Source organism: Thalia democratica, chromosome 5 (genome assembly GCF_965202585.1).
Source record: "Thalia democratica chromosome 5, ktThaDemo2.hap1.1, whole genome shotgun sequence".
Taxonomy (NCBI): Eukaryota; Metazoa; Chordata; class Thaliacea; order Salpida; family Salpidae; genus Thalia; species Thalia democratica.
In genome coordinates, this window is record NC_139169.1 from 55,757,506 (window position 1) to 55,772,857 (window position 15,352).

The following is a 15,352-nucleotide window of genomic DNA, read 5'->3' on the forward strand; positions in this document are numbered from 1 at the left end:
GTCAGTTTATAAATTGTTCAGATAATAAACATCTGTCATGAATTTATTTTATATTAAGACTCGCTTTTATCAAAATCTAGCAGTTAATAGAAACATACAAAAAAATTAGACATAATTAGTTAGGGAAAAGTTAAAAGCTTAAAACTATGCCTTTAAAATTTACATGATCTATAAAACTGCTTATCGGAAAACTTCGATCAAACAACGTTATAAACTTCAATGCAGGGGTTTTATTCAAAAGTATTTAAAGAATAAACAAAAAAATGTTATTAACTAAGTTTTGTTTAGAAAATAAAATATAACATCTTTTTTATGTTAAGGCTTTTTTTTTTCTTTTACAAATTAAATCTAAAAAGTGTTTTTAGTTAGCAGGTATTATTCTGTTTTCAAAAGTAATGCATTTTTATACTTGAATTAGATTTTTGAGAGAAATTATTCTGATAAGTATTTTGTCCGAAAAATTGAAACTTACGAGAGAAACTAAATAAAGAAAAAGCCTCAAAAATTATATAAGTTCTTTAGTAAGTAGAAACTAATGAACTTACTTCAACGTCATCACCGTAAATTCCCCGATGGACTGTTACGTAGTCGTAAACGACCATTCGCTCCCCTTGCAACAAATCACGTGCCTCGGACATAAGTATTTTAGAAATTTCATTACTTCGGTCTACAGTGCAAGAGGAGTGTTGAACTTTTTCAAATTTTGTCTCCAGTAGTTTTGATTGCTCAACCTAAAATTCGGTAAAAAGATGAAATTAAAAAATCTCTATAGTTAAAATGAAAACTAAAACAACGCTTAAACTATTTATTGAAATACCATTGCTAGTTTATCATCTATAAGTTGCATGTACAAAAATAACTAATCAGATTTATAAGCTCTATTAATTTAGTATTTACTTGTAGTTTTGACATCGCTTGTTGGTATCTCAGTATAACGTTCTGGTTTAGAGAAGTCTTAGTTACTTTATCTTTTAAATGTGATAATTCGTCTAGCTTATCTGATTTTGCTTGCTCCTCTTTTTTGAATTTCTCCATTAAAACTTTGATCTATGTTAAAAAAATTGCTTTGACTTAATAAATATATTTGGCTAAATTAATTGTTTTATTAAGAGAAACACGGCTGCAAAAAAAAAACGGTAATAAAATCTTATTTAGATTAAAGTTAAAAAAATATTTTGAAAACCAAAATAAAATTTAAAGTCAAAAATAAAGACAGTACATTACAAAACATGACTTAACTTTAGTTAACTAGTAAAATTTTAAAATTAAACTTAAATAGGGAAATTATAATAAAAAACTGCATTTTTAGCTGTAATTATTTTAAAATAAATTCTTGAAAAAAAAGCACCGATTCAGCGAGGTTTTCATAGTCAGATATGAGGTTTTGTTCATACTGTAAATAGCTTGTATCATTTTGAGTAAGTAACGCTATGACATCAAATGGCACCAAAGAATTTAGTTTCACAAGTGAAGCCTGTAAGTTTAATTGTTTATAAAAGTAATGTACAAGTTTTCACTTATATTGTTGTTAGTAAAATAACGCAAACAGAAAACAAGTTATATAACGAACGTAAAAATGTTTTCAAGATGTGCTATATTTCATGTTAAAGTAATTTTAAATTCAAACACTTTAAACTTTTTATAAGTACTTAAACAGTTTAAAGAAATATAACTTGATAATTTGATACCTCCTTTTTTTGCTGATTTAAAGTTGAGATATTTTTAACTTTCTTTGTCAATGAAACTATTCTTTCTAACATTTCGTATATGTTGTCAAAATTTAATTGATCATAACTTCCAGTCAATTCCTAAAACATCAAAATAGTTAATCATAAAACATATTTTAATACTACTCCACCAAAACTTAAGGTTTTATTAGCACTATTGTAACTTCAAAATTTTGCAAAGCCATTGAAGTTATTTAACAAAGCTAACTTATTAAAAGTCTTCAAAGGGTGCAACTTACCACTTTAAGTTTGTTGCAGTAAGTATTTATTTCTTTTTTCACAAGCTTCACTTTCCTTAAGCTGCCCTTGCGAACAGTTAGTTCTTCATCTAGAAGTTGCAAGCTTCCCAATGGAGGCTGTCTCGTTTTAATGTGATGGACACTAGGATTTTTAATTTGGGGAACAACGGTGTCAGTTACTTTATTTATTTTTGCTCCAACTACTTTACCGCACTTTCCTGTTCAATTTTAATATTAATAGTTTTTAACTTGTATTAAGATTACAATATCATCTGAAATTCTTAAAACTAAGTTAACATAATGATTATAAAAAGTTATATTCGACTTTAATTTCAATCTGACCAGTTATTGAGTCAATTCCTTCGCATCCAATCTCAATAGCGCAAAGGCCCTCCCCGTTTGAACTCTCCATGGAACCGACCAGGGGTCTGACACCAGAACCGGGAACTCCGGAAACCTTGTGACAGATGCCTACAACCGGAGCGCTGATGTCGGAACCACTAGGATCTCTTACTTTTGTACCGACCAAAATAGGTAAAAGTTGACCTGGTTTTGAAATTGGTATTTTTCTTAGTTAAGTTATAGTATTTGAAAACCTAGTTTAAAAGTTTTAAAAAAAAAAGGATTTTAAAAATAAAATTAGTTGTTACAAAGTTCTAGTATTTAAGTGATATACCAATTAAAAAATAATTAATAGAAAACTCAAAATAAATTAAAACCGGTAGACAGGTGTTGCATGTTACCAGGACAACCACCGGTTTTGCAGAGAATTTCAGACATTTGTTCCCTTCGTTTGAGATCATTTGCTGCTCTGATGTTGTGGAGCAGCAAAACTTGCGAAGCTTTTTCATGATCGTTGATACATTTATCAATAAGGGAGAGCTCGTGCTTACAATTAAAAGACACACCATTTTTATTCGCTTCTTCTCCTATTTAAAAAAAAACACATAAGTTTATATGTTTTAATTTTTTTAAACTTATCTTGAGTTCAGAAAAGTGTAGTTTACAAGTTATAAAAGGTTTTCTAAAAGTTTTAATCTACCTAAGCAAACTAACTAAAGCTATAGTATAATATACTAAAAAGTGTTCAATAAAATACTATGATAGAAAAATATGGATGCTAATGTATTTATGACAGTGTTTAAATTTAGCTAATGTTTTGATTTTTTTTTACCCAAAACTCTATTTTACTTCTTTTTATAAAAAATATAACTAGTATATATAAACATAAACACGTATATTTGCCAATAACAGTATCTTTTAAAAATGTTAGTTTTACATCATTGTTTTTAGTTTTAACCTGTAAGAGCTTCTTTCATAGATTTAAGCGAGTCTATAACTTTGATTTCCGACTTAATCTTGTTTCTTTCTACCAAAGACTCAATGCCACCGCTGCATGGAACTGCTACAAGATCGTCTCCCGATGATGTGCTCTCCATAAGTCGGCAAGAAGACACTCGGGATACTTCTCCAACTTGTGGATCCACGAACTGCTGTTTCGGTATTATTGGAACTCTTAGGTTCGGTTTTCCGGCATCGGGTGACGACATCATACCTCCTACCTGTGGGTAAAACAGTTTTATACAACAAAACAACATGTACAGTGAAAAAAAAAAACAGAAATAAAACGTAATTTATGTTAATTTAGGTCTATTTTTTTAAGGTCTTAGATTGTTAAAAAAAGTCTTATCTTATATAAAAATGTATTTTTTTACTCAGTATAATTTATTTAAAAGTCTCACAGGTACAACGTTTCCAAAACGGTCAAGCGTTACAGATATTATAGGAACAAGCTTTTCTGAAGATGCATGTTCGTACATAAAGTCTCCAATTTCAATTGCACATGGCATCAATGTGACCGGCGATATGTAGCTTCCACCTAGAGCAATAGTTTATTTTTTTCACAGGTAGATTTGATAAACTTAACTTTTTTAATTTTATTTGTTTCGTTACAATCGTTTTACAAGTGCTAAACAAATAATTTAAAATTTATTGTTTATTGAACGACAAATAAAAGCGCTCAGATGTTTGGTCCTAAGACCTGGTGCACCAAAAAACCAATCGGTTATCGAGTCGCACACTACTTGGATACCTTTTAACGTCTTGTCCAGGACAAGTATATTTAGTAAAAGTATATTTATAAAAACATTTTAAAGAATTTTCAGAAAACTCATTCACAAAACAAGTTAATACTAAAATATTTAAATAATAACATTAATGGTTAAGGTTTTGTTCTATGAATTGGTTGTCTTCTACTTCATAAATTTTTTACACCAGTCTCAAAAACATAACATTTTTTTATAGGATACTAACACTGTTTGATTTTTTATCAATGTTGTGGTTATTTTCATTAAAGAAAACTGATTTGCTGAATAAACACGGATAAATATAGTTAAAAAGAATAGCCAAATGAGCAATTTTATATAAATGTCATTATTCTTAAAAAAAAATTAATTGGTTAATAAAACTAGTTTTTTTGTTGTAAAAATCCATAAACACAGCCATTAGCTTTTGCCATTACCTAAAGGATATATTTTTCCGTTCGAAGGGTGAATAGTGACAGCGCAAATTGGAACGCTTAGTCCTGTAGCCGTGTCGAACATGGGAGCAAAGTATTTAAGGTCTGACATCCTTTCTATCTCTTTCAACTTATCACTAGATACCGGCTGGTTTGTTGATCCGAAAGTCGGGTAAGGCACGAAAGGTATTAGTTGCTCATAAGAACTTGCGACATTCGTTTTTTCAGAACTTGATGTAATCACAAGGGAGGAAGACGAAGCGTCGAAACACAAGTTTCCTTGGTCGGAAATAACTTGTCCTGTGTGGAAGTTTTCATATTCAACTAAAAATTATAAAACGTAAGTTTTGGTTTTAGTTTTGCAGAAACATACATTTGATAAAAATGGATCTGTGTTATGAAAGCAGAAAAAAGCGGGCTAAAAAATATTATAAAAAAGTTTAAAGTTTTTTTTTAAAACAGTTAATAATAAACCATTATTATGATTGATAATATACTGATTGCTAGGCAAATTAATTATTGTTCCGTTCGGTAACTTTGCCCTGCTTCCACTAATTGGTCGATATAACCCAGTATACTTTTCCTTAAAACATACAAAATTTTGAATTAATTTTCCACTACAATCAAACAAGTCGCTAATATCCAAAACTTTTTCATCATTAGAATCTGTATAAATGCAAAACAATTTTTTTTTAAGTTTTTATTAATTTTTTAGCTTAATTGAGTTTGATTTACAGTTGTAATTTTGTTATTATTAAGAAATATCATTCAAATAAAATGCCATTTAGTATATAAATTTGTTCAGTATGTTTACTACGTTTAAACAAACAAAATACTTTCGAAAAATAGTACTAGATTTAAAATTAAAAAGAAACTAAATTAGAGTTTTAAAAATATTTTATAATACCAAACTTTTCTAGTAGCAAAAGCGTTTTATATTAAAGTATAAAAGTATTGATGTTATATTTATATTATAAATTTTGTAAACTTAATCTTTTTTGTGTATGTAGATATAACATTTCAACACTTTTAGTATTCTTAAAAGCTAAAAAATCTGCATTAATCAAAAACCCTTAAACTTAACAAAATAAGTTGATAAAAGTCTTTGAAACAAAAAATACTTGGGTCTAAAAGTCTTATTCCGCATTTGTCTTCGTTATCCAGCATTGTCAGACATCCCAAGTGTGAAGAATGTGAGTGTACCAATTGAAACAGTTTTTCTATTTGCAAGTTGAAACGGATCGCTAGGTCACGTGATATTTCATCTGATGTTTTTGAGCCTACGTAGGTAACAAAGGTAAAAATCAAGGTAATGTAGAAATGTGCAATCAACAATATTTTGCGCAAAAAGTATAAAGTTTCTTTAAACTAGTTCAACCTAAGAAGTTTCGATAAACTAAATAATATATTAACTAAATATAACACTTGGATACTTTACTTAAAAAAATCTGTAAGTAGTCGTTTTAGGTAAACGTAAAGTATTAAAAGTTGGTTTTATTATGTTTACCTTCCTTAAGTTGCTTGTAGCTTTGTTCCAAAAACAAACGTGTTGTTTTAACTAAACTTGCAAATTTTGTATTATAATCAATACATTTTTCGTTGTTTTCCTCAGTTAAGTCCCGTTGTATTTTCAATATACTCTGTTTTGAAAATGTTAAACATTTAAAATACTATGTTTAGTAAAATAATTCAAACTTAGCGAAATACTAAGATGATAAACTTTATTAAAATTTCATATATCAAATTAGTCTTGTATAATAACTGAACGTTTTTGATTTAGCTAAATAGAACTCAGCCAAACTATGCCAACTAACAACACAATAGCAAAAATAAAAACCTTCATGTTTTCGCCTATTCTTTTTCTTCTTTCAAGCTCAATTTCAAGTTTTTCTTTTGTTTTGTTGTAGTCAACTAGTTCTTCAGTTGATGCAAATGCAAATCTTCCTTTGTAGTTAATCTTTGAAGCCCATAAATCTGTTTAGTATAATTCTGAATCTTTTTAAGATAATTAATATCTTTTGATGGATAAAACTTTACTATGACAGAACATTATTTGTTTTAAATCAAGCCTAAATTGATTACATAAATAACCAATAACCTTATCAAGAAGTATATGTTTCACTTACTGATAGCTGTTTATTTTCAGTTTTGTTTTCAGTAATAATTTAAATCTTAAACAGTTTTATAATTTTGGTATACTAAAATTTCTTTACCTTTTAAAGAAAAGACTTGCTCCAAAATTTTTTGAAACAAAGATTTTACTTCATCTTTTTGTAAACCAATTGTTGAGGTCACCGATTTCGACTGATTATTCAGTATCGAGTAGAAACTTTTACTGCTAAAAGCTTCCAGGTCAACCTGTAATAGCACAACCAATTTTTTTTTGTACAAATTTTTTTTTTGTGATCAAAGATCTAGTACAAGCTTATTTTTCTAAATTAGGTAAGTTGAGTTTACTTTACTAATTAGATTTTAATCTTTATTACCTGTCGTTCATAATCCCAAAAGTTGTCAGATTCTAAAAACTTCTCATTAGCTTTTTGTGTTAAAGCTTTCCCGTTAGCTAACAAATTTTTGTGATATCTTTTTGAAGAATAAACTGTTGAACCCTAAAGTTTTATAGTATATAAGTAATCTATAAAACTGAAAAGTTTTTTTTTACATTATTTTATTTGGTTTACCTAACTAAATGAAGAAGTCAACTTTGTGTGTTTAAAAGAGTTTTTCGTCAATTTAATAAATAGAAAAGTATATAATTAAGCGAATTTTTTTTTAAATTAAATAGTATGTACTTTAGCTTGGTGTTGAATAAGTTTCTTAAATTATATGCTATATTGTTAATGTTATCAAATTTAAATTTATTTTATTGTGTATGAACATTTAGATAAAAACTATCGAAGCAATTTCTATTTACAACTTATTTTGTCGCTTAGATGTTACAGTCATTATTAAAAGCTAAATGGTCCATATAATTCTCCATAAAAATTTGAAAAAAATATATTAATATAAGTTTTAAACAAACTTTAGATGAGTAGTTGTCGTAATCAAACGCCTTCGCCTTTTTGCGATAGCTAGGCTGAACATACAAGCACTTCTCCCAGCCGTACTTGCGGAACAAGTAAAGCGCCAGAATGAGCAGAAGAACCAGTATTATTGCAGACGCGATGAGGATTCCCACGAGCAGCCAATCAGGTTCGAGCAAAATTGACGACCTCAGCTTTATGCCGGTTTGTATCAGAAAGCTTGAAGTTTTTGGGAAGAAGGGACCGAGCTCCGTACAAGTTCCTCCAACGTCCATAACTGAATATTAATAAAGTATTAATTTTTTTAGTCGGGTTTTTTATTTATGTAAATGCTGTTTAAAATGCTTGTTTTAAACTACTACATGTAATCAAGTATTATATAAATAAAATTAAGTTCTTATACAATTAATATTTTTTTTAACAGATTGATAAAACAAAATTAATTAATTAATTAATTATAACGTAAATATTTAAACGTTTTACAGTTGATAGCATTGTTTTATATTTTACTATAAAAAATAGTACTAACCAAGCTAATAAAATAAAAAGAAACAAGAAAAACTAAAATTTGAAGCAAAATTTTAAGAGCAATATTATTTTTTTTAATTCGTAAAAAGTATGCTCCAGTAAATATAAAATTATGAAAAATTCAGTAGTTTTATTATAATATATAACATAACTAAAAATGGTGGGTAAATTTGTTCATAAAAAAACTACTATTAAAACAACAAAAAAGGTAAAAAAAAAATTTATACCTCTAACATAAAACTTTTTCGTTGGGTCTAGGCTATTGTAAAAAGAATAAACGCCAGGATCTTTAAAACGGTATACAAATAAAGTAGCAGTTGAACCAATTAATTGAGCTTCTAAAAGCTTTCTGAAACCTCCATAGTCAAATTTTTCGTTTGTGTTGTATAAATTCGTTTCGTCATAAACTGGATAACCCGTACTTGAAATCCTAATATTTTTATGAGGTTTTTTAAATATGTTTAAGTTGTAACAATACAGCGAAAGTAAAAAGAACTATAAATTAGTTTAAAAAAAAGATTCAGAGTAGGAACAAATCCTTTAATGTGTAAAGTAAACAATTGGGTACACTATACACATAACCTTAAATATTGATTTCTAAGAAAACATAAGTTTTTAAGTTTAAATAACTATATTTTAATCATTACTTACGTGAAAAGTACAAGAGCTCTGTATTCTAGACATATGACAGGATTTAAAATACCAGAATTGACCGTGTTCCGTGAATCAGCAAGTAGTCTACGGTTAAAGCTGTAGTCGTTGTAGGGATATCCATACAAACTTCTACGTTTTCTTGCAGTTGTAGAATTCTTAAATTGTTAAATGATTTTATGAAGTAACTAACTTTTTTATACTAGTTGTTGAAAAATAAATATGAAAACATAAAAGTAAAACTTTAATTAACTATATAGAGTAAAAAATCCAAGTTTTGTAAAAACAAGGTATTTGAAAATATAATACTTTATTTTTTGTTGTAAAGCATACAAAATGAAATACAACATGTTATAAAAAATTATAATCTCTTTCGTAAAAAATAATATTAAATGTTACATGTGAGTAACAAGTAGCAGTTTAAAAGAATTAAATATTTCAAATTGAATTTAAAACATCAAGTATCATGTTTTATCATGCCTTGTTTGACTTACTTTAGAGTTTTCACGAAGCAGGTTAGCAATTGTTGCTGCATCTGGCTCGTAAACTCCCAAGAAATCGCCACTTTCTGTTTCCATAACAAAAACATCTTCAGCAGTTTCAGCTCCTGAAGTGCATTGTTCAGGAAATATTGACAATCGGGCGTTGACAATATTTGACAGTTCCGAAGAAAGAAAGTCATCGTACAAGCCATCCTCATAAGTAATCCTAAGAACAATAGCTATTTATTTTCAAGTCTTCACTTAATGATTCAAACTAATAGAACAGATGCTAATTCAATTTTTTAAACACCAAAGAGATCAATATAAAAAAAAAAATTAAACTACATTATACCGAGTATTTTTAATATTCAGTAAAAAAGCTTGATATAATTTTTTCAAAGTTATTTTTTACTACAAAATACCACCTTACGTAAGAGTCGTTGCTCACAAGTGGATCGGGGCAGATGAACTGAAGCGTTTTTCTTTGAGAAACTCGACATTCGTAATCACAAGTGGCATCGAGATTATCAGCGCTACATTTGCATAAACCTAGAACTTTGTCGACACCTATTTGTAATAAAAATAAAAATATTTTCAATAAATACTTGTTATTATAGCGAGATTTATCCAAGCTTTGTTAAAAGAAAAGCTTTTAAAATGGCTTGTAATATGTACAATAATAGCTTTAACAATTCAAAAACTAACCTTAATAAAAAACGATTTAAAATTAATTTTTAACCGACGAAAGTTCTCTTGCTAATTTTTTTTAAAGAATTGAGACAGTGTTTTATATGGTTTTCTAACTAATTTTTATTTACACTGAGAACCAAGAAACTTTTGAAAAAGTCAGTATTTGAAACTAGCCTTGAAAAAGGTCTGAAGAGCCGCACTCCTCAATACAAAACTCTTCCCATTCAACTTCATCCAAGCACTTTCCTGTCTGAGATCTCGTCCTTCCTTCCGTACAAATCGGATAAACGAACCTTTAATAAAAGTTTAAATAGTATTTTTTGCTAGTTTAACCATATAACAGAAATGCATAAAACTGTTTAAATCTTTTATTAAATCTTAACTAATGTAAAAACAAATTTTCATGCTTTCAAGTTAACGTATAAAAAACGAAGTTGAAGAACTAACTGAACGCAGTCGCCTCCCCTGTTTATGTCTATCCTGTACCCGGCGGCGCATGGGCACTGCTGGTCGCTCGGCTGAAAATCCCTGCCCGATCCGACACACCTGCAAGAAGCCTGGCCCATGAGGGGCTGCGACGCCTGCGCCCCGCACGGGAAGCAAGCGGTCTGGCCTTCCAAATTGTTGAAATAATTGCGCGAGCACAGGATGCAAGATTGGGAAAGTCCCGAGCCGAACTCGTCGGGGTTGTAGGTTCCGCGGGGACAAGGTGTGGGTTGCTTAGCACCCGCCGGGCAGTAGTAACCTCTGGGGCAAGGGTACGACAGAGTCACGTTCGTTGTTACGTTGCCCGGCTTGGCGTCGTCTGAAATGGCTCCCTCGAGGCAAATTACCCCGCCTCTGCAGGTGTTGCATTTCTGTTCGAAATCTTTTATTTCTTATTTTTTACCGAATTTAATTAAAAACCAATAACAATTTATTTCAGTTTTTTAGTAAACTAAAAAAATATCATCATATAATAAGGATTACTTAGTTTGTATGAGGAAAATTAGAGCAGCTTACGTTTGTAGTATCAGGTCCACCGTAAGTTCCGGCTGGACACGTAATGCAGGTGTCGTCAAAAGAGGTCTGACCGGAAGTTGGTGACTGGTATGTGCCCAGTGGACACTTGGACGGCTCAAAAGACTCAGCTTCGCAATAAAACCCGTCTGGACAGGGAAGAGGACTGCTTGAATTTTGAGGACAATAACTACCTGCGGTATATACAAGTACTCTGTTTAAAACTGAACACTTTTTTTAACAGCTTATGGTTTGATGTTAAAATAATGTTATAAACACTTATTTTTACTTTTCATATAAAGCAAACACTTTTTATAAAGTAAAGATAGTATAAACCACGAAAAAAATACGTTATTATAAGGGAAATAAGACTTAAGATATCAATAGGATAAAAGCTTATCGAAAATATTATACAACCTTTTTTGCTAGTTTTTACATTTGAGAATGATTGTATTTTAAAACTATGTAATTAACTACCTGCTGGACAAGGAAACTGATTTGTAGCATCAGGACAATACTGTCCAGGTTGACATGGCAACGGAGAGGATGAGCCTTCAGGACAATAATTTCCAACATTGCAAGCAGTGCCTAAATAAAATATGTTCTCATATACTCTGAAGCATTAATCATTAAAATAAATGTAAACTTTTTTTTCTAATTTGTCGTGTTTTTTAATATATGTTAATAAAAAACATCAATTAAACTTCGTAGTTTGGCTCCAAAAATTTTAAACAACGTTCTTATGAGTTTTCATACATTTAAAAAAGAAAGCTTAAACTTAATGTTTAAAATTATATTATATTTAAATACTAATTTTTTATTTTTTTAATTTTTTTTAGTGTTATAGTTTGTATACCTTTGTTATAGCTTTAAATGAAACTTATTATAATTAGCAAAAATAAAATAAACTTATGATTTATATTTGTAAATTTTATTTAAATTCAAAAATTTTTATTTAAGACAAATAAGTTTATTAGATTGTAAAGTTATTGCTAAAATCAACGCTAAAGTCTGAAGATTTTGTAAGTTAGGTTATATTTCAAACAAAAAACTTAAAGATTTTTAAGGTTTCTTTTAAATCTAACGTTAAAGTTTAAGCTTTTAAGTAAATTTTCATAGTGGAAAATAGTTTAGAAATTTTTTTTTTCTGTGCTTATTAAACTTAGTATAAACTTCTAAGTAATTGATAAATGATAATAAAAGTCATGAAATTATCTAAAAAATAATATCAGTATAACATTTCAAGATAAGATAATAATTATAAATTTTATAAAAATTTCCTTTTACTCAAACCTATAACAGCTGCATCCGTGCAGTTGAAGCATATAGTCGTTGACTCCGGACAATAATAACCGGCCGGACACTTGTGGCAATCGTCCAGGCTCTCTGCAGATATTTCACCCCGGTACGTTCCCGCCGGGCAGGGAACCGGGTTCGCAGTCGTGTTAGAACCGGCCAGGCTGCCGGTTCCGAGCGGGCAATAGTGACCCACTGGGCAGGGGTTGACGTACGGGTTCACCGTAGCCACATCCGGACACCAGAAACCCGCTGGGCAAAGCAGGCAGGACAATTGGCTGGTGGCCATCTCAACGTCCGACCACGTTCCAGCCGGACAAGCCACGGATTCGAACAGGAACGGGCAGTAGTAGCCGGGATTGCAAGGCTGGGGAATGGTACTGGTGTTGGTGCAAATGAAGCCGGCTGGGCAATCGGTGCAGTTGTTAATAGAGCTCGCTCCTTCGTTGTTTATTACGAGTCCAGTGGGACATTTTTTCGGATCAACTGTGCCTTTGGGACAATAATAACCAAGTGGACACGGTTTTCCAACTGAAGGAGCTGTTCCGTCTGGTGTAGGAGTTCCACTTCCGCTTATGCACAAGTAGCCAGCGGAGCAGTCATCTGATAAAGAATTCTATTAGTAAAAAAAAACATATATTTTATATATATACCTGTAGTTTCCAGTATATACTTTTAGTTTAGAAATCATTATCAAATTAAATAATTCATTCACATATTTTTTGTACTATGAAGGTTAAAATACATAGTATAAACAAGTAAAAAAGAAGCAGATTGTTTTAAATTTAAACTGACCTGTCACAGAGCCGTCTACACAGTATTTTCCTGCCGGACAAGGTTTGCACTGGTCTTGACTATCTAGCATTGTTTGATTGCTGTAAGTTCCATTTGCACAGAACTTGCCACTGCTCGACCCAGCTACACAAAATTCATGTTCTGGACAAGGCAGCATAACTTCTGCATTCGCCTCACAATAATATCCTGGCTCACAAGTTAGGCAAGAAGACTGACCTTCATTAGGCTGCCAAGTTCCTAATAAACGTTTATTTTTTTGAAGTAGTCGCTAAAAGTTACATGTAAACAAAGTATTATTTGTTTTAAATTTTGTAGAGCTACTTAAGTAATGCTGAATTTATATGATCTGGTTTTATATCTTTAATAAAACATTTACACGAAAGATAATATATTTCAAAATTACCTGGTTTGCACGGTTCAGATTTTTCTGCACCTGCTTCACAGTAAAATCCTTTTGGACATTCAAAGCCTGCCGGAGACTCGTTGGTGATATTTGCTGAGGACGGGCAGTAATACCCAGGAGAACAGTCATCAGTCGCAGTTGTGGAGTTTTGAAGCAAGCAATATTTTCCAGGCGGGCAAGGGTAGCAGTCGTCCAAAGTTTCACCTTTCTCTGAACTACGGTAAGTTCCCGGGGGACAAGAAGTCGGTGAAAAAGTTCCTAAGTAGATAGTTTTTGGTTTATAAAAGTATTTTTCAAGTTTTATATACTCTGTTCATTTACCTTGAACGCAATAAAATCCTGCTGGGCAAGGCCCGTTGCCGAAGCTATCTGCATTCGGAGTTGACTTTGTTGCAGAGCTTTTGCAAAAATACCCTGCAGCACACAAGTTTTTGTCTGGGTCTTCAAGTCCCAATGTGTCACAGTACCTTAAAAAATAAGAAATTAACAGTTAATTACATAACTTAAAGAAATATATACATTTTGAAACATAATGTGAACTAAATAAAAGAATTTATAAAACTAACTAAAAATATGAAAAATATATTTAATAATGTAAGTTGTTAAATAGTAAGGTAAAGCGTGGAAAGTAACCTTCCAGCTGGACATGGTAAGCATTGTTCTCTTTTTTTAAGGCCAAACTTATCAGAATATTTGCCAACTGGACACGGTTCTCCGCTGTAGTCACTCCCTTCTACACAGTATTGACCTTTCTGACATATTTTAGTGTAATTCATACCTTTGTCGGGACAATAAAACCCTGCGGGACATATAGAGCAATTAGAAGCGCCTGTTGCCTGTTGAAAAGTTCCTTCGTAACAAGAGTTTTCAATCTTGTCACCAGCATTGCAAAAGTGTCCTGTTGGGCAAACGTATCCCATTCCTGACGAGTAACTAGGAACGGAAGTGTTCGAACCACCGGTACATATAAATCCTTCCGAACAGTCTAATATAACTCTGTTTCCGTCAGCATCGTCAACGCAGTACTTTCCAGGCGGACATGGGTCACAGTCAGTTTCGGCTATATTGGTTTTGTCATTTGTAAAAAACCCGGAAGGACAACGAATCGGGGAAGATGTATTTTTCGGGCAGTAATAGTTCGCCGGGCACTCAAACTGAATTTTGGACGTCGACCCGCTAGTGCAGTAATACCCGGGATCGCAAGGACCGTCTCCTTCTCCGGTGGTGCTGCCGCGGCTGGAGCAATAGAATCCGGGAAAGCACGGTAAGCAGGCGGAGGAATCTGATTGGCCGTACAAGTTGTTGTAATAACCGGCGTCGCAGGGTTCTGGCGCAAATGCTTGTCGTTGACAAAAACTTCCCGGAGGGCAAGGCTCGGGTTTCAGAACCGGACCGGTGGACTGGCAGTAAGAACCTTCAGGACATTCTTTGCAAGACCTCTGTTTCGATTCGTCCTGGTAAAAGCCGTTGTTGCACATGACTTCCGCACCAGACTTCTTCGGACAGTGATTGCCTTTCGAACACTCGTACATCGTCTTGCTGTTGCTTCCTTCCGGACAGAAGTATCCTGGCTCGCACTCGCCTGAAGGCTCCGTCAAACCCACACCGTTGCAATAATAACTGGCATCGCATTTCATGCACTCGTTTATGTTGGACAGCGACGAACCAGCAACTCCGTACGTGCCGTTTGGACACGGCTCGGGTAACGGCGTTGCTTTCACGCAGTAGTAACCGTCGGGACAGGGAAGCTCGTTGAAGTTTTTGGAGCCCGTGGGACAATAAAAGCCTTCTTGGCAGCCGGCCGTCGGCTCCGGCAGCTCGTCTACGTCACAATACATTCCTGCATTGCAGGGAATCTGGTTGGTTGACCCTTGTTCGCAGTAATGTCCCGCTTCGCAGCTGTTCTCTGTACTTTCTATGGACCCAGCTGTAATAATGTGTAAATAAGTTTTTAAAAAGAGAAAACTCAGACATTTTTCAATAATCAATATATAATTTTTC

The 15,352-nt window shown here is 32.1% G+C and overlaps 1 protein-coding gene across 1 annotated transcript in view; it reads right to left on the minus strand.

Annotated features, from left to right (window-relative positions):
* LOC145836646 (uncharacterized) overlaps positions 1-15,352 on the minus strand; it is a 67,605-nt gene that overhangs the window by 14,282 nt on the left and 37,971 nt on the right. Inside the window, exons 63-91 of the mRNA XM_082944432.1 lie at positions 13,985-15,278; positions 13,673-13,818; positions 13,352-13,609; positions 12,949-13,185; positions 12,151-12,756; positions 11,335-11,445; positions 10,861-11,051; positions 10,306-10,715; positions 10,033-10,151; positions 9,594-9,735; positions 9,181-9,394; positions 8,687-8,844; positions 8,263-8,465; positions 7,507-7,784; positions 6,971-7,093; positions 6,698-6,842; positions 6,322-6,458; positions 5,992-6,124; positions 5,606-5,764; positions 4,959-5,150; positions 4,488-4,784; positions 3,709-3,845; positions 3,267-3,528; positions 2,686-2,895; positions 2,309-2,512; positions 1,967-2,184; positions 1,349-1,474; positions 898-1,047; positions 546-731 (exon numbers count right to left, since the gene is read on the minus strand). Of these exons, the coding sequence (XP_082800558.1) occupies positions 546-731; positions 898-1,047; positions 1,349-1,474; positions 1,967-2,184; positions 2,309-2,512; positions 2,686-2,895; positions 3,267-3,528; positions 3,709-3,845; positions 4,488-4,784; positions 4,959-5,150; positions 5,606-5,764; positions 5,992-6,124; positions 6,322-6,458; positions 6,698-6,842; positions 6,971-7,093; positions 7,507-7,784; positions 8,263-8,465; positions 8,687-8,844; positions 9,181-9,394; positions 9,594-9,735; positions 10,033-10,151; positions 10,306-10,715; positions 10,861-11,051; positions 11,335-11,445; positions 12,151-12,756; positions 12,949-13,185; positions 13,352-13,609; positions 13,673-13,818; positions 13,985-15,278 (7,046 nt within the window). The remainder of the gene's footprint in view (positions 1-545; positions 732-897; positions 1,048-1,348; positions 1,475-1,966; positions 2,185-2,308; positions 2,513-2,685; positions 2,896-3,266; positions 3,529-3,708; positions 3,846-4,487; positions 4,785-4,958; positions 5,151-5,605; positions 5,765-5,991; positions 6,125-6,321; positions 6,459-6,697; positions 6,843-6,970; positions 7,094-7,506; positions 7,785-8,262; positions 8,466-8,686; positions 8,845-9,180; positions 9,395-9,593; positions 9,736-10,032; positions 10,152-10,305; positions 10,716-10,860; positions 11,052-11,334; positions 11,446-12,150; positions 12,757-12,948; positions 13,186-13,351; positions 13,610-13,672; positions 13,819-13,984; positions 15,279-15,352) is intronic.